Genomic DNA, 27,559 nt, shown 5'->3' with positions numbered 1-27,559 from the left:
TTCACAAAGGCATCGTCTAACAGGGGGAAGAAAACACTGCCTTATTGCAAAGCATGAGCAGGAACAATTGTCAAAAGGCTTTTGGATCACTGAAAACACTTTATCCCGTGAATACTACGCAATTAGGTACGGTTTAAATAGAACAAAATCCCAGGAAGGGTCCAGCTTTGGGAAACACGCCCAACGCTTAAGCTCGGTCTAGACGAGCTCATCTGGAAAAACAACTTTCCTGGCCCAGCAGCCCGGCTCCTTCCAGCAGCAGAGAGTTTACACGACAATTCAGAGACTTGTTTACAGCGGTCAGATGTTCCCCAGCAGCCTCAAACACACAGCTCTGAGCTCTGCCCCGGCCCAAGGACAAAGCCGGAGCGAGCAGCTCAGACAGGCCTGCCAGCCCCGTGTCCCCCCAGGGCACGCAGCCCCCACCACGCAGCTTCGAGCGGCACGCCCAACCCCACGGGTATCCCAAAGGCGAGTAAGGAGCACTTAAATCCACACGGTTCGCTCCACGGAGGACTGCTTCACCCCATGGAGGCCAGCAGCAGCCCCGGGACACCCGCCCGCGGTGCTGCTCCACGGCTGCCCGAGCCCTGCACGGTGGGACGGGGCTGTGGAGGTGGTGGTGCCACAGACAAACCCAGCACAACTGGCTGCGGCTACGCAGGACCGGGGTAGTTTGCACTGTCCTGGCAACAGGTCATCATCTTGTGCTCTTCAAGAAACGTGTTCAAGTCTCTGCTTAGATAAGCAGAGCAGCTGGCACCTTAAGAGGCAGTGGTAACTGCTCTACAGGCTGAGCCAGAAGAACCAGGTACGAGGAGATTAAAGAGGCTTTAGAAGATAAATGCACCTCAAGTAGCTTCTCCTCTCTTCTGCCCATTTAATGCCATGTCAGATCTTTCACTCAAGGACTTTTTTTTAATTGCTGTGCGTAATAAAAAATATAGCCACTATTATCCGCCACAGAACTGAAGCAGTGGCATTTTAAAACTAAGCGTCGGGATTTACAAGCTACCTTCCTGCTATGCTCAGCATCGGCTTAGACAATCGAAAGCACAAACCAGCAGACACCAACAACAAGATGCCAAGAAGCCACCTCATTGTGTGAACCTAGCTATTCATACTGGGAAGCGTCAATGTGCAACTTCGGTGAAGCTGTGCACTTGAGATAGTGTCACCGATGCTCAAATTATGCTGCCTTAGGTGCCAAAGTACTCTCTTTGGCTCATTGTTAACAAAAACTGTTAAAAGAAGTTCTTTATTGCAGTATATTCTGCTTTGTACCGTGAAGCCGTCCTGGTTTCTGCAAGGGTTTCAAAGAAAACAGGACCATCAGAAGACATTCCTTAATTTTACACCTTGGAAGAAAGGCAGCTTTCTTCCTCTTAGAGTAGTTGTGTGAAAAACGCATTCATCCTACCTGCAATTAAATTCAAAGGATTAAATTTCAGAGGGTAAGCATCTATACCAGGCAGACCTGGAAAAGAGAGACACCCCTAAAGCACGAGCCTACCACGCAAAACCTCCCACAGAAATACCCCCAGCGTCTCTGCTCTTCAAAGCAGTTCACTTTTTCCACGTCTCCCAGATTTACGAGCACTGGCAGGACGACTCCACCTCGCCCCAAGCCTACAGCAGAGTAAGAGCGCATTTCACCCAGGCTGCTCACAGAGCGAAGCAGCAGCGGGCAGCACGGTAAGAACACGGAAGCACCTCGGCGGAAGATGCTCTGTGAGACGCTATAAAAGGAAAGTAAATTTGTCGATGTAAATTACTTCGGCACTTCTCTTATTGCAGCGCTGCTCAGCTCAGGCTCAAAGTCCACGTCCTCCTCCCATGCTGTCCGATCCGGAGTGCCACTCCTGCACCAGCCCTGCTGCCCGCGGGTGTTCCCAGCTCTGAGAGCAACCTGGGGAGCCCAAGGCGGTCCCGACAGAGAGCAGCATTCCCAGCATCGCCCTGTACAACGAGGGCTCGCCGTAATTACTCAGCCTCTGAAGCTCCCAGGAAGCTATCTGCAGCCTGAATCTGACTGCACTGAACTGCGTCCCGAGGACCACGGGGCTGGCAGAACCGGGTCCCAGCGGCAGGGAGCAGCAGGAAGGACGGGGCTGGAAGCGCCAGGGATGTGCAGAAGGGCACCGCAGCGCCGGGCTCAGGAGGGCACCCTCAGGAAGAGCTCACGGCGGGAGCTGACAAGCAGCAGGGCGATGATGCACCACAGGCAGGGCAAGCAGGAGGGATTTAAGAGCTGAGAAGCAAAGAAGCAGAACTCCAAACACGATCATTCAGGGCTTGCTGCTTTGGGAGTAGGACAGCATGCATTTGCCGCCCCGCAACCAGAACAATCACCTTGACCTCCAAGCTTTCATCTCATTTCCACCTTCAGATGAGATCAACGCACTTCTCGCCCCAAGCCCAGCACAACAGCAGCCTGTTCTCAACGGGGCCTCGAAAGCGGCGCTCCTGTGCGCTGCGCCAGCCCGGCTGGAAGGCGGCTGAGGCTGAGCAGCACGGATGGCTGCACACACAGCGAGTCCTTTCGGTACTGCTAGGGCCGAGCGCTGGTTCTGAAGACACACCAAACACCACACGCCACTGAAGCAACTGGGCTCCCCAGTACAAAGAGACAGGGATCTCCTGGGAAGAGTCCAGCGGAGGGCCACAAAGCTGATACAGGGCCTGGAGCATCTCCCCTGGGAGGAAAGGCTGCGAGGCCTGGGGCTGTTCAGCCTGGAGAAGAGAAGGCTGAGAGGGGATCTCAGCAATGTGTATAAATACCTGAGGTGTGGGAGGCAGAGGGATTTGGCCGACCTCCTTTCAGTGGTTTGTGGGGACAGGACCAGGGGCAATGGCCACAAAATGGAGCCCAGGCAGTTCCGCACCAACATGTGAAAGAACTTCTTCCCGGTGAGGGTGACGGAGCGCCAGAACAGGCTGCCCAGGGAGGCTGTGGGGTCTCCTTCTCTGCAGATATTCAAGGCCCGTCTGGACGCCTGCCTGGGCAGCCTGCTCTAGGGAACTGCTTTGGCAGGGGGGTTGGACCCGATGGTCTCTTGGGGTCCCTTCCAACCCCTACAATGCTGTGATCCTGTGAAACCAACCAGCGCTACCATTGCTAGTGAAATGAGCACACAGATCTAAGCACAGTGTGCCACTGCATGCAGGATGCAGGGCATTTAACTCCTCTGAGCTGCCTCCCAAGTCTCCCAGTGTGCAGAAATCTTGCTTAGAGGTAAGTTCCCTGCCTTCCCATACATACCCAGGCAGGCCAGGTAACCCCCTCATTTTAGATTTTATTCCTTTCTTCAGTTATTTGACAGAAGAGGAGGAGGGGAAACCCCATGAAGAGAATCCTTAAACAAAGCTCAGGAGCACGGCGAGGCCATTACTGCATTGCCTGACTGTTAACAGGAAGCAGCTCTGGAGGAAAGCAACGAGAACCTCAGTGCTACAGCTCTGTGTTTAGCCAAAGGTTATCAGGAGCAATAAGAGCAAGGGTGTTCAGCTCGGAGACGTTACAAGTTGAAGATCCAGCCTCAGCTTTGGAGGGATCTCCACGGATGTAATTTCATCTAGAGCCTTTCTAGGAAAATGCAGTCTAGAGTCATGTTTCCTTATGTTCATTTCCCTCCAGCTTTTTACTACAGAAACTAAAATTACCCTCCTCCAGAGCTTGGAGAGGCTGCAGTGACCCCCCCGGACACTGACACAACGCAGGATTAACTCAACACACCACTCCTCCTCTTCCTCCTCCCCCCGCTTCCAGCTCCAACTGCTCAACTTGCACAAAGCTCTCGCTGGTGGAGGTTTCCACCCAGGAGAGCTGGATCAAAGCTGGACCATCACATAGCCACTACCGCTCTGATCTCCTGACACTTCAGTACGCCACCCAACAACCCAAGCAGTACCAGGCTGTTGGGAATCGCGTACTTCTTTCCAGTGAAATACTGGAATACGGCACTTGACCACACATCCCAGTGCAGTAACTGCTAGTAGATGCTTCTCAAACATTTATCTTCAGTCTGACCATCGAAACAGCAAAAACAAACCAACTGAACATCTGCTTTCAAGAACAACCAAGCATCCTTTGCACGCACTGTTAGGGGAATAACACGCTCGCAGAACAAAACTTCATGGAAAATCGCACTTGCCATAGGAAGCCTTACAAGTGAAACCCCACTAGAGGCCAACGCTGTTCCTGCGGCCGAAGTACAGGTCTTTGGTTTGGGGCACGCACTCGGGAGCTGATCAGCAGCTGCTGGTAGTGCTGCATCACGCCTGCGTGGGACCAGCTCCTCAGCCACCCATGAACGCAGGCACAGACGACGCAGCACTGTTTGGTTTTCATCCCACTGGGGGGCCTGATGGGGCAGAAAACACAGCTTCGAGGTGCACCCCACCCACATTCACGTCCCCTCTTACCTGCTTATGGGAAAGCTCGCTGCAGTCAGGGGTTACCTTAGGGATGCCCCCGGGGGAAGTCTTGCACCTTACAGCACAGCAGCCAGTGTTCAGACATATCGATGTGGCGTACTGTTTGCAGAGAGTTCCATCAGGTGGCTGCACTCCCACGCCAACACTCTTTCAGTAGTATTTCCAACAGTAAAACTACCTAAAGATTTCCACTCAGATCCACATAGATCATCAACACTGCAGCAAAGTGCCATAGCTCCACCACTTCATTGCCAAGGCACGAGGAACTTGCCAGAGATTAAGCTTTTCTGATGCCCACAAATTTTTCTTTAAAGCCACCAGACTGCAATTTGGCTAAGCCAAAGCAGAGGCAGTCCATGACTCCTACCTACCTGCTACCTGCTTCACGCTGCAGCCCCCTGAATTCCACGAGAGGGAAACTGCATCAGCTGGGAATCTGACCCTCATCTGCTGGCAGACAGCAGAGCAAAAAAAAGTTCTGGCAAAGCAATTTCAATTTCATCCATCAGCAAGTTTTCCCCCTCGCCTTTCAATATCCTCACTGCCTTGCCTAGCTATTTGTGCTTCTGGAAAGTTAGGATACGACGTTCTTGATCCGGCTCAGCTTTCAGCCTTGCGTACAAGGAATTTCTTCGGTTCTCATTATGGTCTGGCATTTTACTGACAAAACAAACGCTAGGTTTCAGAAGCACTAATAGCATCCATATTGAGCTCTGTTGAAACAGCATGCGTCCATTTTTCCCCCCTCGAAGTGCCACGCCACGAAGCTATCTATCTTTCCATTTCTAAACACCAACATGAAAAGCTAGGGCAGCAGACTAAGCTATCCTGCTAGAAACTACAATCCGGGAAAGGAGCTTTTGAACACTTCCACTGCTGTGCCTTTTCCAGCAGATTACATCAGGAACGAGTTCCTTCCAGTTAGTTTCAGCTCGAGGTCTTCAGGAAATTCAGCAATTGTTGAACAAAAACAGCATTGAGCGCTGACTGCAGGATGAGGAAAGAAGAACATCAGTCCAGGGAAGCTACTCCATTCACCATACGAAGTGAATCCACACACTCGTTCCCAGGTACCAGGGTTCCAGGCTGGGAACGGCCTCCGAGCACCCTGGGCGCACCAAATTAGCATGCACCGCACTGAAATGCGCTCACACCGCGGGCAGGCAGCCTCCTTACAGGGCTGCAATGAATCATTCATGAATAAAGGAGCTAAAACCCTCATTAAGGGAATAAAAAAAGACATCCCCTCCCCCAGACCGGCCCAGCACAACCGACTTACTGGGTCACGCTGTTGAGTTTTCTTTTAGAGCTCGCCCTTTGCCAGCAGTGAGATTCAGCTGTAACTTTCCGTGTGAGCGAGCTCTGAGGGACCAGAGGCGGCTCTGGGACTGAGTACAGCACAGCGGCATCCAAACTTCAGGTAAAAGCCTCACGGCAACTGAGGTTAGATTTTTGTTTGTTTTTAAACATCACTCTCCAAGCTCAGAATGAGAAAAAAAGCACCCTAATCCAGTAACATTTTCAGCAAGTTTTGATAAAAGGGCACTTTTGAATTCCTGCTGTCGATCGTCTTCTACACGGAAGGAAGAGAATTGCCCAAGCCAGCGCTGTAAATGCCATCACCGCTTAAACTTGGGCTCCTTCCTGCTACTTCCTGGAAACAGAATTTAAGAATTTAAACTTCATGAAAGCCGTGGAAACCACAGCAACTCGAGAAGCCGTCCCCCCCCACGGTGACACCCGCTGACTAGGCCTCAGCACGGGGTGAGGCGGGACCCCTCGCCTCCCCGCCACAGAGGTGGTAGGGGGCAAGTGCCCTTACAGAGCCCGTCAGTAAGGGGGGACCTCCATGCAATGAAGCATTTCACACAGAAATGGGCCGGCTACAGAAAGCCAGGCACACATGACACGAAGCCCCCGTGCCGCGGTCGCTCCAGAGCACACCACGGCCTCCTCGCGGCAGCACTGAGGGAAGCGAAGGGAAGGACGGAAGGGCCTGACCCACATTGCAGCGCCTTCGCCACTCATCCAATTAGCCAAACGCCGTTCAAGGCTTTGACCAGAAATGAGGTCAAGAAGGAACGGGCGATTCTATGCCATCGGAAACCTAGCGCCATTACATGCCAGTGCTTGTGACCGCTCTTCCACAGCAGTTAGGACCACAGCACGTCACACCACTTTCAAAGGTGTCTGAGGAAACAGCAGCGTGAAGAGACAAGATTCAGACACCACATTTCACCCACAGAACCTGGTGAGGCATGTGCAGAGCGCCGAGCTCGGAGGACACGGGGCCGAGCAGCTCCAAGAAGCGCAGGGCCTCCTTCCATGGAGTCGCCACTGGGGCAGCGAGGCAGAAGGCGAGCGCTGGCCCAAGGAACAGCAACCTGGCTCCAAAGTTGTCTGCACGTGTGAGCAGTTCAAGGATACGGCAGAGCAGGAACTGAAGCAGTGCTTCAAGTAAACCACTTCTGGATTTGCAGAAGCAAAGGCCCATCAGCAGGACGGCTGCAGCCTCCTCGTGAGCGCCGCAGGGCGCGCGATCCTGCCAGACCCGCACACCTCCGCCTGGACGCCCGATCAGCTCAGCTCTACGTGAGGAAAGAGCACCGACAGGATTGTATCGACCTCAAACGCTGGGAGAAGTCTGAGTCTGTGACAGACAAAGCCAGAAGCAACTCTCTCTACAAAAAAACCTTAAGACGTTTGGACCTCGCACTTGTATGCCTTAATTTAGAAGCAAGGGACTGAAACAGCACCTCCGAGGTGTGGGCTCGAGTGCAACCTGCCTCCAGCAGCAATGTGTGTATGGGAGGGGAAGGGATGGAAGTCTACCGGGGACTAACAGAGGAACGCTTTCAGATGTTCCCTGCATTACCTCTCAAGGCTTGGGAAGGCCGAGGAGTTGTACAGCAGTGACACGAGAAGGTCGCAGCGGTCAGCGAGAGCCTTGCTGACCTACCTGCACCTGGCTGCGTGTTCTGGCTCTGCCACACAGCACAAAAATTCAAGTTTGGATGCAGAATTCTGCAAAGCCGTGTATATCTGTACAGATACACACTTCAAATGTATGCGGCCTTAAGCTCCCAATAAGTATTTGGGAACAGGATTCGAGCTTAGGCCCTGTACCTATGGGCTGTGAAAGGAGGGCGTGGGGCAGCCAGCAAGGCTCTCCCAGTGCAGGTCGATGGTTCCCAACAAGAAACAAACCACAAAGCAACAGGAGAGTAAACACCAAGCGGGTCAGAGTCCCGGCAACCTGCGTGTAGCAGCCCAACGAGGAAGTCTCAAAAATAAACGGCCTTCAGACGGCCGCCCCGCGGGGGGCAAAGAGCAGCTCGCAGGCAGCTCCTGCTGCAGCCGGGAGGCACAGCGGGCCGGCCAGGGCACGCACAGGAGAGCACGGGCTTGCTAAACCCGACGTGACCTGCTGCTAAACTCAGACCGGTTCTTTTACTGAACCTGCTGCCAAGACACTGCATTTGTCTCGAGCGACTGAGCGCGCCATTCGCACAAACTCCTGCGAGCTGAAGGTCCTGATGCTGGAGCCCTGCACCTCAGCGACATCTCCCTTCCTCCGGGCTGCACAAACACGTGCGCTGCCAAAGTGGTAAACAGGATTGGGGCCCTAATCCAGGCTAAAAATGCCTTTTTAAAAATACCTTTTTTTTTTTTTTTTTATTAAGGGCCCAGATCCGTTTTATGATTCGGTTTGCCAAGCAGCTTCAAACACGCATGCGGCCCTACTAGAACAGAGAGGAGCCAGCACCAAGGCAGACATGGTCCCGCACCTCCCCTGGACACGCCACGAGGACCCGCAGGGAGCAGACCACCACCTCCCCATACCCGCTCCCACCCCGCACCAGGGGGTCGTGCCGTGCGGAGCCATCGCAGGCCCTTCACCCATCACCTGGGACCGTGTCCTTGGCTGGCACCCTCTGTTCCGAGAGGCGACAGCCGCCTCTGAGCAGCATCGCTGCCACGAGACAGATTGCTGCTGCTGGGCAGGTACTTGCAGAGCCTCCAACTGAAAAATCATCTTCAGGCCCCAAGGTCGTTGCACAAGCAATGCTTAACGCAGCTCGAGCGCACCAGCTTACCCGAAGGCACGAGAACATGCAACGCTGAGTATTTATTGCCAACAGTGAGAAAAGTCTTCTTTTCAAGCACCTTCCTTTTCAGAACTCCACCTTGCCCTGAGTAAAATTGTTAACAACCAGAAGAACCTCAGTACTGCTTAATTTCTAAAATGTGTCCTCAAGTAACCAGAACCAGGGTAGAATTAGTAACTTTTACTACAGGAAAATGGCTGGTATCTTTATGCTCCTCTGTCCTTGCTGGAAAAAGAGCGTTCTCTTCCCCACCTTAGCTTTCACACCAGTCAGAGAGCTGAAGAAGAGACCTCGGGAAATTCAGTGCCACTGACCCGAGAGGCAAACAAGCACCAAAAGCCTCCATGTGAACACGAAGAGCTGACGATGAGGCTATGTGCCTGGCTATTCCGAACAGAAACATCTCAGAACAAACTCCTACAGCTCCTCACAGCCTCATTCAAACACAGTTGGACAGACCTGGAAATGCAAAAGCCTCCCGTGGCCGTAGGAGCGCTGCTGGGCGCTGGCACGATGCTCGCGCTGCCTGCCAGCAACCCCCCGAGCTGCTCGCAGCCCCCGGGCCCGCCTGTCCTCCCCGAAACCACGGCCGCGCGCCTTCCAGCCGGAGGTCGCTGAGCTGGAGTGTGCGCGTGTGTTTTGTTTTAGACACGGTGACCAAGGCTTCGTAATTCCCTCTACCCGTTTTGCCTCTGGTATTAAAACCAGGAATGCTTTCCACCAAACGCTGCCCGTGGGAATTGGTGAGCACACGCTGCAACGGGCCGGAGGTGTAAGAGCAGCTCAGGGACCAGGCGGGCGCGCAGCAGGTACCGGCAAACTGCCGGAGCCTGGCAGCAAGGAGGGGGCTCTTTCCCTCTTCCGACAGGCCACAGACCGAGGCCTTGCAAGTCCCTGGCCAAGGCCAGAGGAGGCGATCTGCTCCATCGGGAATTCTCTCCCCGCTTCCTTCCCGTTCTGCTGCGTTCCTCCACAGGTAGCACAGGAAGCCCCGCGCTGTGTGCTGGCTCTAGACAAATCTCCCAGCCTTAACCTTCCCCCATCGCCGCTGCAGACCCAGGAGACCACCCAGGACCCCACGTCTCCCCTTCAGATCTACTTCTGCTGTAGCGCAGCATCAGCACAGGACCAGAGAGCGATGAGGCATTATCTGGGCTGTAAGGCCCCGTGATGCTCCTTCAGCTACACGGGAAAGAAATGACCAAGACAGATGCAGAGAAAGCTCAAGGCAGCATACGCAAGCAGTGTCCCGGGGAAGCAAAGAGGGATGACCAGATTTCATGCAAGACACCAATATCTCACAAGATTTCTCTGTAAGACCACAGAAACCCCTCGGGAGGGCAGAAGGTGCACAGGGCACCTCTCCTCTCACCTCTGCACAGATGTAGCAGAGGACAACAAGGTCCCTGCAGCCGCTGAGATCCCCACGAGATGCAAGGACAGAGACGTGACCCTGACAGCCCCTGCTAACTGGAGCACACGGGTTTCCACATTCAAGTAACCACGGAAGATACAGGTAAGTGACTCGAACCAAGGCAGCTCTCCTGCAGGATATTGTTTTTCCACATTCCTTCCCCTACAGCAAAGAGGAAACCTTAGCACTCATTCTTTCCTTATAAGACTGGAAAACATTTAGCAGCACACAGCTCAAGAGCAGACGTTAGGTCAAAGAGACAGGAAGCCTCAGCAGCCTGAAACATCAAAACGAAAGGCATCTGAAGCACATGAGCTGCTTGGTTAAGGAACGGGTAACATTTGCAGAGAACCACGCAAATAAAACCAGTTTATTAACGGAGTTAAGAGCTCACCTACAACTCCAAACCTTTGTCAGGAAGGTACCAGTTTGCTGCAGAGCTCCTACTCCCACCAAGAGCCCCCCTCCAGCAGGCGCACGGTCAGGTACCACCCCGCAGGCGCTCAGCTAAGGACAAGTACGGAAAAAGCATTTTGTGAGCGTGTTCCGGGGGCATTCAGGGACTGAAGACACTGATAAACCGGGGCTGTACGGGCGCCTTGCCACCTGGCTTTGAGGTTCATTACCTACACGTCCTGAAGCAGGCAAAAGGCCCAAATGCAGAGACGCAGGTGTTTAATCATGAGGTTTCCTAAGACATGTTCATTTATTTAGTGAAAGAAAACCTACCCAAGTTCAGGCAAGAATGAAGCCTTCCTGATGAAGGATAAAGTCGTTACTGCCATTCCAACTGCACTTCTGACGTGAGAATTTTGTTAGCAGCCCTGTGAGCAGCTTCAAGAACCGAGATCTGCAGGCTGAGCTGGAAACAGCTGCAGGGAGGCGAGCAGGGGGACTTGGCGGGCTGCAGACAAGGCCAACTTTAAGGTCCCTTCAAACCCAAACCACTCTAGGATCCTCAAGGTCTTACGTGGAAGAGGAACAGGCTTTTGAAGTGATGCTTCACACCAACACCTCAAAACCAAGATAAGCGGCTTGTGAGACTTGAATCTCAGCTGAAACCTACGAACCTGTCACTGCTCAGTGACAGCCAGCCGCAACCTGCACCAGAAGTCGCGCTTTTCCTGCACGCTACCTGCAGAAAAACAGCTTAAGTGATGTTCTGACAGCACCACGCAACAAACGCTGACTTGTTCACGACAGCAGGAACAGGATTCACACTTCAGCAGGAGAGAACCGAACCAGTTGTGGCTGAGGTACCAGAGGCACGCCTGGGAGAGGGCGAAGTGTCACAGACGGAAAGGGCACAAACCCCACCAGGCGTTATCACTGACCCTCTGCCACCAGGGGGGCTATGCCCACAAGGACAGTTTCATTTTCAGTATTTCTGGGAGTACACGGATATTCAATAAGGCGGCACTGAGCAAGCAGAACTACACTTGTACTGCAAACGCCTTTAAGAGAGAAGGCTGCTGCTGCTGAAGAGCCCGCTACCTGTCACGTGGAGACAGGAGCAGCGCAGTCAATGCCATGCGAGCATTACTTTCCATTTACTTGCCGAGGTCTTTTCACATTGCAAAAGCCACAACTGCCAGGAACACTAGCCTGCTGCAGCTTTTCAGCAGCCACAAATCCCTCAAAATGCTCAGTTTATACGTCACAAGCCAGAAAGAAAAAGGGGAAAAAAGGAGTAAGTGGGCTTTGTTGATCTCAGGGAATGACATATTGGGACAGAGCATAGACGGGGCTCAAAAAAAGGTTCTGAACAGCAAAACCATAAGCCATAAGAGGTAATGTTTATTGTTGCGTCTAAGAGGTTTAAGAGCCAGTTTGTGTTTCCCCACATGGAAAGGGAGAGAAGAATTTGTCCGAGCAGAACTGGGGTTGCATGACTCGTCTGAAAAAGAGCAGGGCAATTTTTAAGCAGCAAGATGGCAACCACAGGCCAGCCTCACCTCCGTCCCTGCAAAGGTGATGGAACAGCTTGCTCTGGAGGCCACCTGCAAGCAAGTGGAAGAGGAGAAGGTGATGAGGAGCAGTCAGCATGGATTCACCGAGGGGAAATCGTGCCCGACCAGGCTGGTGGCCTTCTGGGTCGTCATCGCTGGCTGGGGAGATGAGGGGAGAGCAGCGGGTGCTGTGTGCCTTGACTTCAGCACTGTCTCCCACAACATCCTTGAGAAGGAACTTAGGAACGCGTGGGACAGGTGAGCGGACAGCGAGGCGGACTGAGAACTGACTGCCTGCCTGGCAGAGCTCACAGGGTCGCAACCAGCAGCGCTGAGTCTAGTTGGAGGCCTGGAGCTAGCGGTATCCACCTGGGGTCCGTACTGGGCCCGGCCTTGGTCAACTTATCAACAACCTGGACGAAGGGATAGAGTCCGCCCCCAGCAAATTCGCTGGCACAAAGCTGGGAGGAGCAGCTGACACCCCAGGAGGCCGTGCTGCCATTCAGCGAGACCTGGACGGGCTGCAGAGGTGGGCAGAGGAACCCGACGGGGTTCAACCAGAGCAAGCGCAGAGCCCTGCACCTGGGGAGGAATAACTGCGCGCATCAGTACAGGTGAGGGGCTGACCTGCTGCAGAGCTGCCCTGCAAAGAAGGACCTGGGGGTCCCGGTGGGCAACAGGTTGGCCGTGGGCCAGCAGTGTGCCCTGGTGGCCAAGAAGGCCAAGGGGATCCTGGCGTGCATTAAAAGGAGCGTGGCCAACAGGTCAAGGGAGATGACCCTGCCCCGCTGCTCTGCCCCGGTCAGGCCACATCTGGAACACTGTGCCCTGTCCCAGGCTCCCCAGTTCGAAAAAGTCAAAAAAGACTTTGTCAAGTCCAGGGGAGGGCCTCAAAGATGATGAGGGGCCTGGAGCATCTCCCATACGAGGAAAGGCTGAGAGACCTGGGTCTGTTCAGCCCAGGGAAGAGAAGACAGATGATCTGATAAATGTTTATAAATATCTGAAGTGCAGGATGCAAATGGACAGGGTCAGGCTCTTTTCAGTGGCGTGCAGCGACAGGACAAGGGGCAACAGCCAGAAAAATGGAGCGCAGGAAGTTCCACACAAACACGGGCAAGAACTTCTTTACAGAGAGGGTCACAGAGCGCTGGGACAGGCTGCCCAAAGGTCGGGGGGTCTCCTCTGGAGGTCTCCTTCTCTGGAGATAGTTGAGACCCACCGGGATGCCTTACTGCTCAGCCTGCTGTTAGCAGGGGGGTTGGACTCGATCTCCAGGGGTCCCTTCCAACCCCCACAATTCCGTGAATCTTACCGAGTTTCTATTCAGAATCCTACCAAACACGAGTAGGTGCACTCGGACTCTCATAGGGCCAGCACAGCTGCGTGGAAGGAAGACAGTGTCTGACGTGTATAAAGCCACTGGAAGGAGCTGTAGCGGAGCAATGACAACGAATTATTTTGTGCTCTTGACAACGAAGTTTTAATCTGGAAGTTGAGCTCCTACCCCACAGGAGCTGCAGCGAGGTGACGTCCGTCGGACTTCCTGCCTGGAAGCAACCGGTACTCGCAGCAGTTCCTCCTAAAGCAAACCAGAGGGCATCGAGCAAGGATTCCTGCGGAGGTTTTTACACGGACCCACTACAGAGCTACACACAATCAAAATTTGTCCACATGCACGGCAGAGTTTGGGCTTGCTTCGGAGCACTACAAGCAGGAGACAGGCACAGCTGCTGCCCCCGGTCTGACGGAGCTCTCACACGCAGGTTCTTTCTGTTAAGCTTACCTGAAGATAAAAGCACACTGAACCCACCTGAGAGCCGGCAGAGAGATCGTGATCTTCTTGCAACTAAACTTTGATGCGCTTCAGCATAGAAAAAAAATGTCTCTGGGTTTTACACACAACAGAAGCCAGGTAAGCATGTAACCCGGCTGGCTGAACAGCTTCATCCACGCTTTCTGAGGCTGCACTGTTGATAGCTACACACCTGGTTTTAATCCCTGATCTGAGAAGGATAAGGAGCTTTATCGTGCACATTTATGATCACCCCGTACGTGTCTCTGGAAGAGCCAAACGCTCCATTTCAGTACCAACACAACACCGAGCTCCTGGACACCTGGCCTGAGGGCTGTCGGTACCCGCTCGGGACAGGCACTTGAACACATCGCACTGCGGCTACCACACAGGACCCGAGTACTTCTGCAGGAGAACAGCAGTCTGAACCACAGAGCAGCAAAAGCAAAACAAAAACACGCGGTTTGGTCTCAAAGCAGGAGGACAATACACTTAAACGCGTACCAGTGGCGCTGCCTACAGCCACCAGCTCCTGAGCACCAAGGCACCAGGGATCTGACCAGGAAATCGGGAGCCCTCAGTACCTCTGGTGCACTAAGCATCACCACAGAACAGGACGGTTGGTCTCTGTAAGGATCACTGCCCCTAATTTCGTACCAGACCCTTGTGCCTGGCTCTCCCGTCAGTTTTGTATTGACCTTGTCACCTGCCTGCATCTCACCAGCTCGGTCACAACCATACCATGGGGGGGACGTGGAGAAATGACACCAAAATCCTCATTACAGGCGAGGTGAGGAACACCCAGCGCCCCATCCTTCCCCAGGGACAGCCGTCCCATCAGCGACAGCCTGCCTTCGGTACGTCAAGCTGGCCGTCCCCTGCCCCTCTTCTCCTCCACATGCATAAGAACAGCTTCCAGGAGCGTAGGCCCTGCAGTGAGGAGACCGCTCTGTGGTTGTTCTGGGACGCAGCTGACCCGCCTCATTTCCCTACGTCTCCCTCCTCACGCTTTCTAGAGGTGAACGCGGCGTTTGCCCTCTTCTCATCAGCTTCCCCCAGCCTGGGGAAGGTGATAAAGGATCGACCTGCGGCCGTGTTGGCTGGTTCCTGCAGTGCACCAGGAAAGCAAGACGCAGTTCTAGCAGCTCGAGGTTGAACTGAACACCTGCCCCTCTGCTGTAAGTACCAGGCCCACAGCAGGTCTCGATCGACCTTCTGCCCGAGACTCCAGCACCCCACCACCCAGAGGTGGCTCCCCCGCCCTGCACGCAGCTAGGGACCTCCAGAGCAGGAGGGAATTTCCAGGTATTTATCAACCTGCCATTTCCACAAGCCCGTGCAAGCCTTCAGCACCCGCAACACCCTGCAAAGGCAAGTTCCACAGCTCACATCTCCTCCCGCGCTCTGAACGCGGAGCTGGTGGGTGGCATTTGACGCCCCTTGACTTCTGCCCTGGAACAGGAGGCTTCCCCTCTGCCTCTTTGCTCCTCCTCTAGAGGAATTCACATAATCTTACCGCCACAGCTATCGAGCCGTGAGCTCACGTGGTTATCCTCCAAGTTTTCTTCTCCACTCAGCTCCACCCGGAGCAGCAGCCACACTTCTCTCCTGTGCAGCGCAGCGCCTTCCGGGGGATCAGCAGAGCAGCAGCAGCAGCAGGCGTAGCTCGTTATCTCAGTCCTCACATTTTATTCGAAGGACTATCAGCAACCAGGTCAGTGTTTTCAGTGTGCCCCACCGAAGCTGCCTCGTTTGGGAGACGAATTCAGATCAGACTCTGAGAAGATCCCACACCAGCGGTGTTTAAGGGAGACGGGAAATCAGACCACGCGTCCTGGCTGCGTATTTATCCCTCCAAGCAGCCCGAGCTAAGCACATCCACGAAGAACCCAACCGTCACACAGAGACGGATCGAGCACCCGCTTCGTTCTGCGCACCTGCTATGCTTTAACACGCGTTGTAGGCAACGGGTGCACGTGGTGAACTGAAGCCAAAAGCCCCCAAATGATCTTCCACGCTGGCACGTTTGGGCAGCGACAGCCGCCCACCGCAGGCACACCGCGGTGCTGGCGAGGACAGCTCGCGCCCCCACCTCCCTCCACCCCAGGGGTGAAGCCAGAAGAGCACCGCTCGCTCCCGAGCGCGACTAAACACAAAGAACTCGAATCTCCTGCTTTTTGTAGAAAACCTTGGTGATGCCCAGATCCCAGCTACCTTTTACTAAAACATGATTCTCAAATTTTGCCAGCACTCTGGCCAAAACTCTGGGTGCTACCCAAGGGCGAGGCCCATCCTTCTTCTGCAGGCGCAGCAGACGGCATCTGGAAACAAAACTGGCTTTTGTTCTCAAGCGTCCCCACTCGGAAGAGCCTCACACACGAGGTGCACAAGACACGCTCGCACACCTACACTCCCAGCCGGTTAGAGACCACCGCTTGCTGCAGAGAGGCCGCTCCGCTGCTCTTGCAGCTTCAGATACAAGCTCAGTGAAGGAAGCCTGCAGATCTTTAAGCCTTCAGCGCCAGAATGAAGTTAAAGGAGAGACCAAGCAGAAGTATACCCAGGCTCCACATTAAAATTAGTACCTCAACTGCATTTATGGCTTTAAGTAAGAACACAAAGAAAGAAAATGTGTTCAAGATCCTGAAGCACCCCTTGCGTTCCTTTACCTTAGGACCATTAAAGAGAGACCTTTTTCTCTGAGTACGGCAAAGACAACTAACTGGATCCCGTTATATGCCAAAAGGCTCAGGAAGTCTCACTAGCAGCGAGTTCAGAAAGCACTTTTCTTCTCGAAGCCAGCAGAAAGACTTGTGTCGACACAACGCAAGTTTGCAGAAGTTCATCCCAGGTTCAATTCTCTTGTCAGTTTGTCTCCGGACAAGCTCTGAGGTCCTCCCACAGCATTACCTGAACCCGATTTTGTACAGAAGTCACAAGAAGGCAGAGCTGCAGCCTCCTCCCGGGAGGCAGAGCAGGCAGGTGCCTGCCCCAGCTGCGACCGGCGGGGATTTCCCCGGGGTTCGGGCATCGCTTCCTCCTCCCGCACCGCGAGCCGGGCACCTGCGTCCCCACCGCCCCCCTGCTGCCTGGGGGGACCCCGGGGTCTCACCGCGTTACGGTGCCTTGGGAACACGGGCTGCACCGCCCTCAGGGCCAGAGGCGGCCCTGCCAGCTGTCGTTGAGGAGCCGTACTGCTAATAATAAAAGTTTAACCACCCGGCGTTGCGCGGTCACCTCCATCCATCGGCTGCAGAGCCGGCGAGGAAGCTTGCCGAGCCCAGCTGCACGTGCAAGGCAGCAGGCGTGCCCAGCCCCGTAACCCAGCCCCAAAGAGGTCAGTGCTCCCAGCAGGACCGTCACGGGGAATTAGCTTTAAAATGGCAGGCGGCTAATTGGATGACTGATCGGAACCAGTCTGTAGTCCCCTGCTTTCCTAGCGCAGCGGATTCCTCTTCCACCTCAGCCCTTCCCAACTACTGCCGTACCAGATCCAACTTGAGGGCGCCATTTGCAAAAACTTGTCTTCCCACGGATTCCCAAGAGGAGCTGAGAGCAGCTTTCAGGGTACTGCAAGCCCCAGCATCCAGAGAGTGGAAGGACCATCCGTGTGGAAGGACGCCCTACAGAATCACAGCGTTGTAGGGGTTGGAAGGGACCCCAAGAGACCATCGGGTCCAACCCCCCTGCCAAAGCAGTTCCCTAGAGCAGGCTGCCCAGGCAGGCGTCCAGACGGGCCTTGAATATCTGCAGAGAAGGAGACCCCACAGCCTCCCTGGGCAGCCTGTCCCAGCGCTCCGTCACCCTCACCGGGAAGAAGTTCTTTCACACGTAAACTGGACCAAAACCGAGCTCTTATTCACAGAGCAACGGCTGACTTCACAGGAAGGTCTTAAAAAAAAAACCAACATTGTCAAAATGAAGGCAGAATACATCCAAGTGCCACGGTCCACAAGAGAGGCATCTCATTAGGCAGCGAAGAAAACTGCAGCTCTGTACTAACACCCAGCAGTCGGCACAGCTTCAGTCCCGTGCAGCCAGGAGCGTGCCCCCAGAGCAGCGCTGCCGAGGCACTTCCCTGGCCAGGGGACGTCACTGTCACGGGGCTGGCGGCCACCAGCCGCACTGGGCCCATCCCACGGGTGTCCGGGCAGGGTTTTTGTGGAACAGAGCAGCTGAAGCCACGGCTTCCCGTCCCCGGTGAGGCGGGTCTCACACCTGGAGATCAGTCGAGGACCGGCAGGCAAGCGGTGACATTACCTGGGGGATTGAAAAAGCCGCATGCCACGCCACAGGGAGCTCCACCCAAAACAAACAAGGCAAACCTCACCAGCCGCGGCTATCGGCTCGCTTCACAAGCTTTGATTAATCATTTAACTTTCTGCAGAGCCACCTCTTTAACTGCCTCGCTGCAAGTGAAAAGCCGGCTCTGCAATTCCACGGGAAGGGCCTGCTGGGCTCCCCGTCCTCCTCCTACCCGTTTTCCCTCCCTAATTAATTCTTCATTTCACCAGTCCTTCAGAGGCCTGAGCGCCCGGCCTCAGACGCCTCACGCGTTTTGTTCCCAGTTAAACCGGGCGCAGGCTGCGAGCAGAGCCCAGCGCCGCTGGCCTACACGCGGGAAGGCTGCAGGCAGGCACTGGAGGCGAGTCGTAGCAGAAACCACCAGTGCTGTCTGCCAGGCCATCCGTTCCTTCCAGTCCGTCCCCAATTAATGTTTTACAGACCCCTCTGAACTGCTGTTTATTTCTGCAGCAGTCTTTGAACCTCTGTAGATTTTCAAGTTTGTGCACACGAGTGAGCAAGCGGACGTGCAGCCAGGGCCCAGCTCCTGCCGCTCAGAGCCTCCTCCGATTCCTCTCTCCAGAGCATCGCCCCCTCACGAGGCGGGTCTCCCCGAAGCCCGCTGCGAAGGCAAGCTGTTTGCTCCCCCAGCTTCCTGCTGGATTTTGCCCCGATCTCCTGTGGGACGCAGCAGACGGGCCTGTGAAGGCCAGAGCAGCTCGCGTGCTGCGTGCTACCGGGGCGGCATGGCGTTAGCCCCATCGCAGCGCTGCTCCAGGCCGACCCCCCTGCGAGAGGAGCCGGGTTCCTGCCGCAGGAGCTGCTGCGAGAAGCAGCACCACGACAGAGCTCACATCTGCACCTGAAGCATCCTCCACACCGCGGCTCTGATTCCCCTGCCCCGCCAAGCGCACCCTCTCACTAGGTTTTCACCCTCCGAAGCCAACAGAAGGCGGTTTGGCTCTGCAGGAAGCCAGCACAGAAGGAAAAACACAGCTGTAGCAGCTCCAGCTCACAACAGGTAGCACGAAATAGGGCATTTTGCAAGCCTAGGTGGCCGGCCGATGAGCAGGGTCGGAGCATTTACAGGAGACAGCCTCGGGCACCGCGCTCCTCCCACCCTCGCAGGGCTCCTGCCGCCCCAGCTCCGTGCAGCGGAGCGCTGTTCTCTCAGGTCACACACGGGGACTTCCCACGAAAAACAAGCGCCGAATTTCTTCACGTTCGGCACGTGACGCCTTCCTCTGCGCAAACAAAGCGCGGAGACGGCCTGCTCGTGGCTCCCGGCCAGCGGCAGGATCGCTTGCCTGGGTTCGGACAGGCCCCCGGCACGCCACCGCACCCTCGCCACCGCAGCAGCGGACGGAGGAGGATGCACGGAGCTCCCCGCCGCTCTCGGCTCCTCTGCTCTTCCAGCGAACCGTGGCACAGGAACCGTGCAAAACCGAGCCAAGAGGAACAGCGGCTTGGGGCACAGAGGAGCGCGGCGCCCTGAGCTGTCCACGTAACGCCGCGCCTGCACTCCTGAAGCCTGCCCCTTCAGCCACAGCGAACATCGCTTCGGTGCCATAACACACATCCGAACGAGACCACAGCAGAATTACTGCACATTCGCTCTCACGTCTGCACCTGCTCAACCAGCCCCAGCTCCAGCGTTCTGAGCCCCAGGAGAGCCCCACAGCTGCAGCTGCCCGTTCCAGCTCAGCCGTACCCGGGCACCACCAGGTCAGGAGCGGGGCTCCCGGCTCAGATCTGCCTGCGAGACTACACGCTGAGCCCAGGCACCGACCCCCAGCGAAGTTCAGGAACACTCCCGAGCGGTCACCCAGCTCTGAAGGGCCGAGGCGTAACCCTGCGGACACACACGGGTTCCGAGGGGCAGCCCCGGGGCCAGGAGAGCGGCCCTGGAACCCTTTGGTTTGCTAACGCAGACGCCACACCTCCCGGTCTTCAGCAGGACATGGAGTTCAACGCACAGCTGACCGTAGGGAACAACTGGTTTTTGATAAGTCAGCTCTTTGCTCTAGACACGCTGTCCCGCTGCTGTGTCCCTGCAGGTCCCTTTGCCGCAGGACCGTACCTGCGGCGCACGCTCCAGGTTGGAGACATCCGCTGCATTTACCTTAAACTCGGGCAGCGCACAGCACCCGCTGCTTACCTCGACGCAGCTTTCTGTTTTAGCTGCAGGGACACACAGCCGCTGCCCCGAGAAAAGTCACAAGCTAACAGCCAACTGCAGCTGCACATTTACTGAATGAGCCAGGAAATAAGAAAGAGGTTGTTTATCAACAGTAACTTCCTCCCTGAGCGCACTGCCCGCGTGGGGCACGCTTCCCTTACCTCACGCCGCAGCTCTGCTCCGATTAAGGGATGTACACATAGAAAAACGGGCACAGTTTAAGCCCCACTGAATCAATCCTGTCCGCACGCATACCTGCTGCCCGCCCTCTGCCTTCCAACCAAACAACAGCCACGCTTTTGCCGCCCGCCACCGTATTCTGAGCTAACCCTGAAACATCGGAACAGATTTCGGAGGCTTGGCACCCCCCTCGCCACGCTGCCGTCCCCTGCCCTGCACCGGCAGGCTCCCGGCTGCAGGTAGCTCCTGGGAAGCCCGGGCTGGCACGAGGCCACGCCGGCACCACCCCAGCGGCGCTTTCCGGCCGGTTTAGCTCCCTGAGCTACACGCACCCGCGGTGATGCAAGAGAGAGGAGGGACCGGCCCCAGCGGAGCATCGGCGCTCAGCGAACCCGGCGGCCGCGGCGGCGCAGCTCGCCAGGACAGCTGCCACCAAAACCCGCGGCCCCGAGCCCCCCCCCGGCAGCTGCCACGCCGTGACCGCCAGGGCTCCTTCCACCCACCACGAGCGGAGAGCTGGAGCTGCAAGGAACTTCGCTCCTGAAACAGGCGCAGAGCACTACAAGAAGACAACAGAAAGCTGCTCCGGTCTGAGAAAAGCCTCCCGCTACCCTTCAGGAGCGGAGGAAGGGGACGCCTGAGAGCTGCTGCGTTGCCGAACAAAGCTCCAGATCTCACCCTGCTGACTTCAGCCACCGGCAGCTGAAAAGCCAACGGGACCACGCAGGCCAGGGCAAGAACCAAAAGATGTTCTTTCAAGCTGAAAACACGGGGAAACTTTTTTAAAGGCTGAAACCGGAGCTTGACCAGAATATTTTAATGTTCCTGCTGAGGACACAGAGAGAAATATTTGCCAAAAGGGAGGTTTGGGCAAGCATTTGCTCAGCTTTCCCTACTTTTGGCTCCCTCTGCCATGAAAGTAGATCCGTGACCCAGGGTAACACATCACCTCCAGTTCGATAATTTTCAGCGCAGCTTTTCTAAGCGCTTACTTTAGCCTTGGAGTGGCTTTTGGAACAGAGCAGCGGGCAGAGCGTGAACAGCAACGCACTCAGGCTGAAAAGGATTTGGTTACAACCAAAAAGTTGTAGAAAAGAAAAAGAAAAAGTTTCACGCTCGCATTTGCTCTGTGCGTTGGACTGTGTATCGGGGATTCTGCCATGCTTCTCGGCAAGAAATAAGAACAGATATGATATATTAAAGGTATATTAATAGATATATACGCAGATATAAACAAAAACACGCGGAGAAGCCAGTGCCCACCCGCGGGCCACACCTCACGCCCTTAAAATAGCCAGCTGCGTCGTACCCCCCGATCGAGGGAGCACCCACTTGGGTGCCTGGCAAGCCGCGCGCGCCGGGCCCCGGAGCCCCAGGGAATCGCCCTTTAGGCGGATTTCGCGCTCGCAGGCCCCACCCGCAGGTGCCCGTTCCCCTTTACTTCCCCGCCAGACTCCTCCGGCCCTGTTTTAACACCCACCCCCGCCGGGACGCGCCTGGTTTAACCCCGACCCCGACCCCTCCTCTCCCCCCCCACAGGACCCGGCCCCCCCCGGCCCCCGCCCCGCGGCCCGGCCCCGCCGCCCCCCCCCCCCCCCCCCCCCCGTACCGTGCGGGCGGCCTCGGCCCAGGTCCTGCCCTTCTTGCGGCGGCCCTTCTCCCTCATGTCGGACGCGGCGGCGGGCTGCGGGCGGGCTGCGGGGGGGGGCTGCGGGGGGTGCCGGGGCCGCCCGGCGGGGCGCGGCGGCCGCCCTAGGGCTGAGCGCTGCCGGCCCCTGCGCCCGCCGCCGCTGCCATGTTGGGCCCGGCTCGGAGGGGCCGCGGTCATGTGACCCGCCGCGGGGCTCCGCCTCCTCCTGCGCCGCCGCGCGGCGGGGGGCGGGGCTTAGGGGAGGGGCGGGGCTCGCAGAGGGGCGGGGCGCGTCGAGGGGCGGGTTCGATAGGGAGGGGGCCGCGAGGGGCGGGGCTTCTGGGGGCGGAGCTTATTGGGGGCGGGGCTTCGGCGGGGGCGGGGCTTCTGAGGGGCGCTTTGGGGAGGGGGCGGGGCTTCTGAGGAGGTTTTAAATAGAGGCGGGGGCGGAGCTTTTTGTGGTCGGGGGCGTGGCCTCTTGGGGGCGTGGCTTTCTCTAGGCGGGGCTTCCGGGGTGGGGTGGGGCTTGTGGAGGGGCGGAGCCTCGCCCTGCGCCTGCGCGCTGCCCGCCCCGCCCCGCCCCGCCCCGCCTCCCGCCAAGGGCCGCGGCCCCAGCCGCCCCCCCGCCCCCCCCCGCCCGTCCCGGCCGTCCCTCCCCCACCGCCACCAACCGCCACCGTCCCCCCCTCCCCCACAGTGCCACCCACTGCCACCCACGGCCCCCCCCCCCGGGTCCCCTCCCCCACCGCCACCAACCGCTTCCGGCTCCCCTCCCCCCCCCCAGCCACCAACTGTCATCAGCTCCCCTCCCCCACCGCCGCCATTGACCCCCCCAGCTCCCCTCCCCCGCTGCCGCCAAGTGCCACCGACTCCCCTCCCCCACCGCCATTAACCCCCCAGCTCCCTTCCCCCACTGCCACCACTGACCCCCCCAGCTCCCCTCCCCCACCGCCAAGTGCCACCAGCTCCCCTCCCCACCACCACCATCAGCCCCCCCCCCCCCCTTGGCCACCAGGTCCCCACTCCTGGTAGCCGCCACCGTGTCCCCACTGCCATCACGGCCACCACGTCCCCACCACCACCACCATGTCCCCACAGTCACCAGCACCGCCATGTCCCCACCACCACAACCACCACCATGTCCCCACAGCCACCACCACTCACGTCCCCTCGCCGTGCCAACTGCCCCACGCAGCCCCCACCGCCCCCCAACCCCACCGAGCACCAACCTTCCCCGTTCCCAGCCTCCAGCGGCCACCACAGCCCTGTGTCCCCATGGCCAAGGCCCGCAGCATGAGGAGTCACAGCTGTCCTCAGAGCTGCCCCCGTGTCTGCAGCCCACCTCCCCCCACCGGCGGTGGCCGCCATCATCCCAGGCTCCCCAGACCTCTGCTGGTGCCTCCCAACCACCCTGCCCTCACCGCCACCATCACCCATGCCCTCCTGCAGGCTCTCAAGGCCCTTGCCCGTTCCCTTCTTGCTCCATGTGCTTGTAGTGCCCCCATCCCATCCCTTCCTCCAGCGCAGCAACCCGCCACCATCTTCCCTCAACCAACACGAAGCGTTTCTGCCCTCGGAAGCCCCATGTGGCATTCCCAACACACGCAGTCTTCCACATTTATTTCCACCTTAATGTGAATCTCGGCGACTGGATGGAAAATCTTTATATAAATCTTTATATAATTATATAATCACGCTGTTTGAAAGCCAGGCATTGCCACATACCTGCCAAGGACACATCTGCGCAGCATCCCAAAATGGCTGCCCTGTCAGCCCCGTGGTTTCACAGGGAAACGAGCGGCTTCGCCCAGCGTGCAGCATCGTGTGTCCCCGTCTCTGTGGGAAGGGAAGGTGGGAAGCTGCGGTGTGTGTCTGTGTGGGAAAGACACCGCTGAGGAACACTGCCAGAGACAAAAGTCAAGGCCCGCATCCCTGACGGTGCCTGCACACCTTCACGCTCAGTGAGCCGCAGGCTTGTATGCAGCAGTTGTGTAATGAAGCCAAAACACAGCAGTGAGCACAAACGTGAAGGCACAAGTGGTCCTACAAGGACCACTGAGTGAAATGAGCGAGTTTACATTATGAACTCCTTGAAGAAAATCGCTTACAGAGGCTGTGAGAGAGCCAAGCCAAACCAGACCTTTCCACCTCTTAAGCGAATCTAAAACTGACTGCAAGAATTACAGCTCGCTTATTTTTCTGAATTGCAATATGGTTTATGTGCCAACGTGGGATGATATAGCGGCCCTCAGGATTTATGTAGTGAGTTACAAATTCCCAGCTCAGCTGCACCTTCTGGAAGAGGTTTTCCTGATGTCCAGCCTGAACCTCCAAACTGCAGTCCAGCCACTGCCCCGGTTCCACACCTCCCAAGACCACAAACAGTTTCGCCCCATCCCTTTACACCCCCCTCAAGAAGCGTTTGGATAACGCTCTCAGACACATGGTCTGATTTTTGGGTGGTCCTCTGGGGACCCAGGGCTTGGACTTGATGATCCCTGTGGGTCCCTTCCAACTCGGGATATTCTATGAACTATGTTCATATGAATTTGAACTTGATATTCTTGATACTTGTACTTGATATTCTATGAACTATGTTTCATATGAATGTGTAGCCTGCTGCCACGTGCCCCCTTTCCCTGGCCAGACCAGCCCTGCTGCCCCAGCCTCTCCTCGTAGGCCGTCTGCCCCCGGGCCTGCAACATCTCTGTAGCTCCGTGATGGCTCTCTCCAGTTTCTCCACATTCCTCTTGAACTGGGGGGACACCACATTAAAACTTTATTCCCCATGATGGCCCAACAGTGCCACACGTAGGGAGATCAGTCGTTTCTCTCTCTGCTGATGCTCCTCCTCCTACCATGGGCAGCATGCCACTTGTCTGATCGGCGACGAGATCGCACTGTCAGCTCATACCCAACCGTCTGTCCTTTTTATCTGGACTCCTCGTGTCCCCATGAACCGGGTGAGCTGCCTTAGTCATCTCTCATGGCTTACTGTTATCTGTAACTGTGCAATGGCCCGGAGGCGGTTAGGAGGTGGACCATGTTAATGCAGCACCTTTCTGCATGCTGCTGTCTGTTCTTCACTCTCACTTATTTAATAATAGCTTCCAGGGTCTTAAAGAAGGAAAAGCTTACATTCTGGGTAAAATAAAAATAGGTCGTTCATCCAGTGAGCTAAGGACATATATATTTGTGCAGTAACGTAACCATCCATCAATTATTTCAGTTTAAGGATGTGATCCATCATGTTATTTCGCTCAGTGTTTATATAAAGCCTGGAGTTCTGAATCTTAACTTACCGGATGAAGGACTTTTCATTTCCAAACTGGACGCCAGACAACCTGGAAGTTATTAATCACTGTCTTTTTGACTGACAAATGACAGCAGCGGCAGCAAGCAACCCTAACAGCACCTGCGTGCAGGAAAAGACAGAGCAGGAGCAAAAATATTTTCTGCAAAAATTCATGCAAAGCCTGGAGTTTTTAAGAGGACAGTTGAGCACTTACCCCCAGATATGTAAACTGAATTTAAAAATCTTTATCTAAGAGATTTTACCTTATGACCATTACACTCTTTCCACAGTTCAGTAGCTGGGAGCTGCCAGCAAGAAGCAGAGGTTACCCTTGTCAGTGCACACAGCAGCTGCAAAGCATCCGGCAATTAAAGATACGAGCAAGGTTCGGGTACCAAATGGCTCTCAGAAACTGAGAGCTAAATCACAGGCCCATTTAGGGCTTTCTCTGCCCTGACAAAGAGGTTCAATGAACAGATTAATGAACAAGTTAGCTCCAGTCTCACTGCCACGTTGCCTCATCTTTGACAACATCTTTAAGTGTAGGGCAGTCTGGTCCAACGTCTGCTACAAGTCAGCCTGCCGTCATAAAGATCTTCCAGCCCTGAGGAGAAGGGCCTGGGGGTGCTGGTTGGCGAGAAGTCTAGCAACAATATGTCCTTTGCAACTTACCGTGTCACTGAATTCCCTATTTCCTGGAGCTGACTCCCCCACGCTATCGAATTGGTCACATACAGTGCATCAGCCAGTACAGCCAGCCTCTGCGCGGGATGAATCTATACGCACACTGGAGCATGGAGCCTCGGCCTGAGTTCTCTCCTCATTTGAACTTCCTCAGGGAAAAGAAAATAAAGGTGACCACGCAGAAGGTCAAAAATGGCTTCTGCTAGGGCAGCGCAGAGTTTAATTTGTGCCTTTGGTGTAAGGACCCACTGATGCAGAGACCTTACATCAGCAGATTTCAGGCACGGCAGAATTACACCGCAGAACTTACCCTCCTCGGGAAGGCTGGTGGTGTGTGCGGGTGTGCTGCCTGCAGGCGTGGCAGTGGCAGTTTGTTCTCCACGGCTAGATTTCTGTGCTGACCGCCTTTTGCTGAATCCGGCTCCTTAGGCATCACAGACATGCAGACTGTGCCATAAATCTGACACCTCGGGCCTTGGTCCAGGTCGTGCATCTCCTCATGGGTAAGAAGTCAACAACCAGGCCCAATGCAGCTAAAACACACCCTCAGGCTCTCCGCCCTACCGTCTGTTTTGATCACCGTGGATACCACCAGTGTCTTGACCATAAATTCAGGAAAGCCTTCAATCTGGCTATTTACTTGGGCCTGCACAGCCAGGCTACAACTAAAGCCTGTAGATTTTGACTGTGTGAAATGTAGCAGCTTTCCTCTCAGTCAAACATAAATCTCTCCCAGGCTGTCACATACCCAACCTCAGGTACTGCAAAATCTCTCTCTGAAGCCGCGAACAATGCAGTCATGCCCTGATTATATCCATCCGTACTCTTTCCATCACTTTATAATCCAAAATTGCTCTTCCCCGTGTAGCTCCTCATAGGCACTTATCATGTTAAAAAGGAGATCGTCATTTTCAGCAGCTTTCACGTCCTATCACACTTATCATCTGAGATGAAAATATATTCCCAAATCCACGCAACCAGTAACATCAGCCTTCACTGTCCATTTGATTGATTTTTCACATGAACTTATTTCTATGCCTTAAAATCTTACCTTTCTCTCCTATAATAAAAAACATCTGTTGTCTCTTCTTTTGTGCTTAGATAATCTTTGCTTCCCAAACGTGTGCTGCAGCTCCGAGGTCACAGGGCAATTTTGCTCTTTGACTAAGAGGTCTGAATTCTGCCATGCAAGTAGCAAGTTCTTGGTATTTGAGACTGGCTGTTAGGAAGGCAGCCCTTAGTTCATGTTTCTCAGTGGCCATATCCAGGGCATTCATCTCCCCGCGGTCAGCCAGCTGCACTCCCAGCTCCAGCCCAGGTCCGTGCCATTCTCATGACCTCCCTTCGTCCCAGCCAGTTCCTGTGATGGAACAAATCTACATTTTTCAAACACCAGGACTGATGGGAGTAGGCATCAAAATTCCTTTCAGAAGACTCTTTCTGCTCATGTCACCAAAGCACGTTTCCTACAGCTGTTGTCTACCACATTCCCACATTATTCTAAGTCTAAAACCAAAGATAAGTTTGTGTATTGCTCTCCTTACCATCCCCCCTGCACTGGCACCCAGTGGTGCATATGAAATGAAGCAAAGCCAGGCTGGGA

General features: G+C 55.6%; 1 protein-coding gene across 2 annotated transcripts in view; it reads right to left on the bottom strand.

The window, feature by feature from the left end:
• Positions 1-22,182, bottom strand: part of ASXL2 (ASXL transcriptional regulator 2) — a 115,283-nt gene extending 93,101 nt beyond the window's left edge. The window contains exon 1 of one of the 2 annotated variants that reach the window (XM_080584181.1): positions 21,957-22,182. In XM_080584181.1, the coding sequence (XP_080440307.1) occupies positions 21,957-22,175 (219 nt within the window). In that variant the 5' untranslated portion in view covers positions 22,176-22,182. The remainder of the gene's footprint in view (positions 1-21,956) is intronic. The other variant, XM_080584182.1, reaches the window with a different exon arrangement.
• Positions 22,183-27,559: the final 5,377 nt, after the last annotated feature.

This window comes from Anser brachyrhynchus, assembly GCF_964034855.1.
Source record: "Anser brachyrhynchus genome assembly, chromosome: 3".
In the NCBI taxonomy this organism is placed as follows: domain Eukaryota; kingdom Metazoa; phylum Chordata; class Aves; order Anseriformes; family Anatidae; genus Anser; species Anser brachyrhynchus.
Note: the sequence above shows the minus strand (reverse complement) of the source record. Positions and strands in the feature narration are given on the sequence as shown.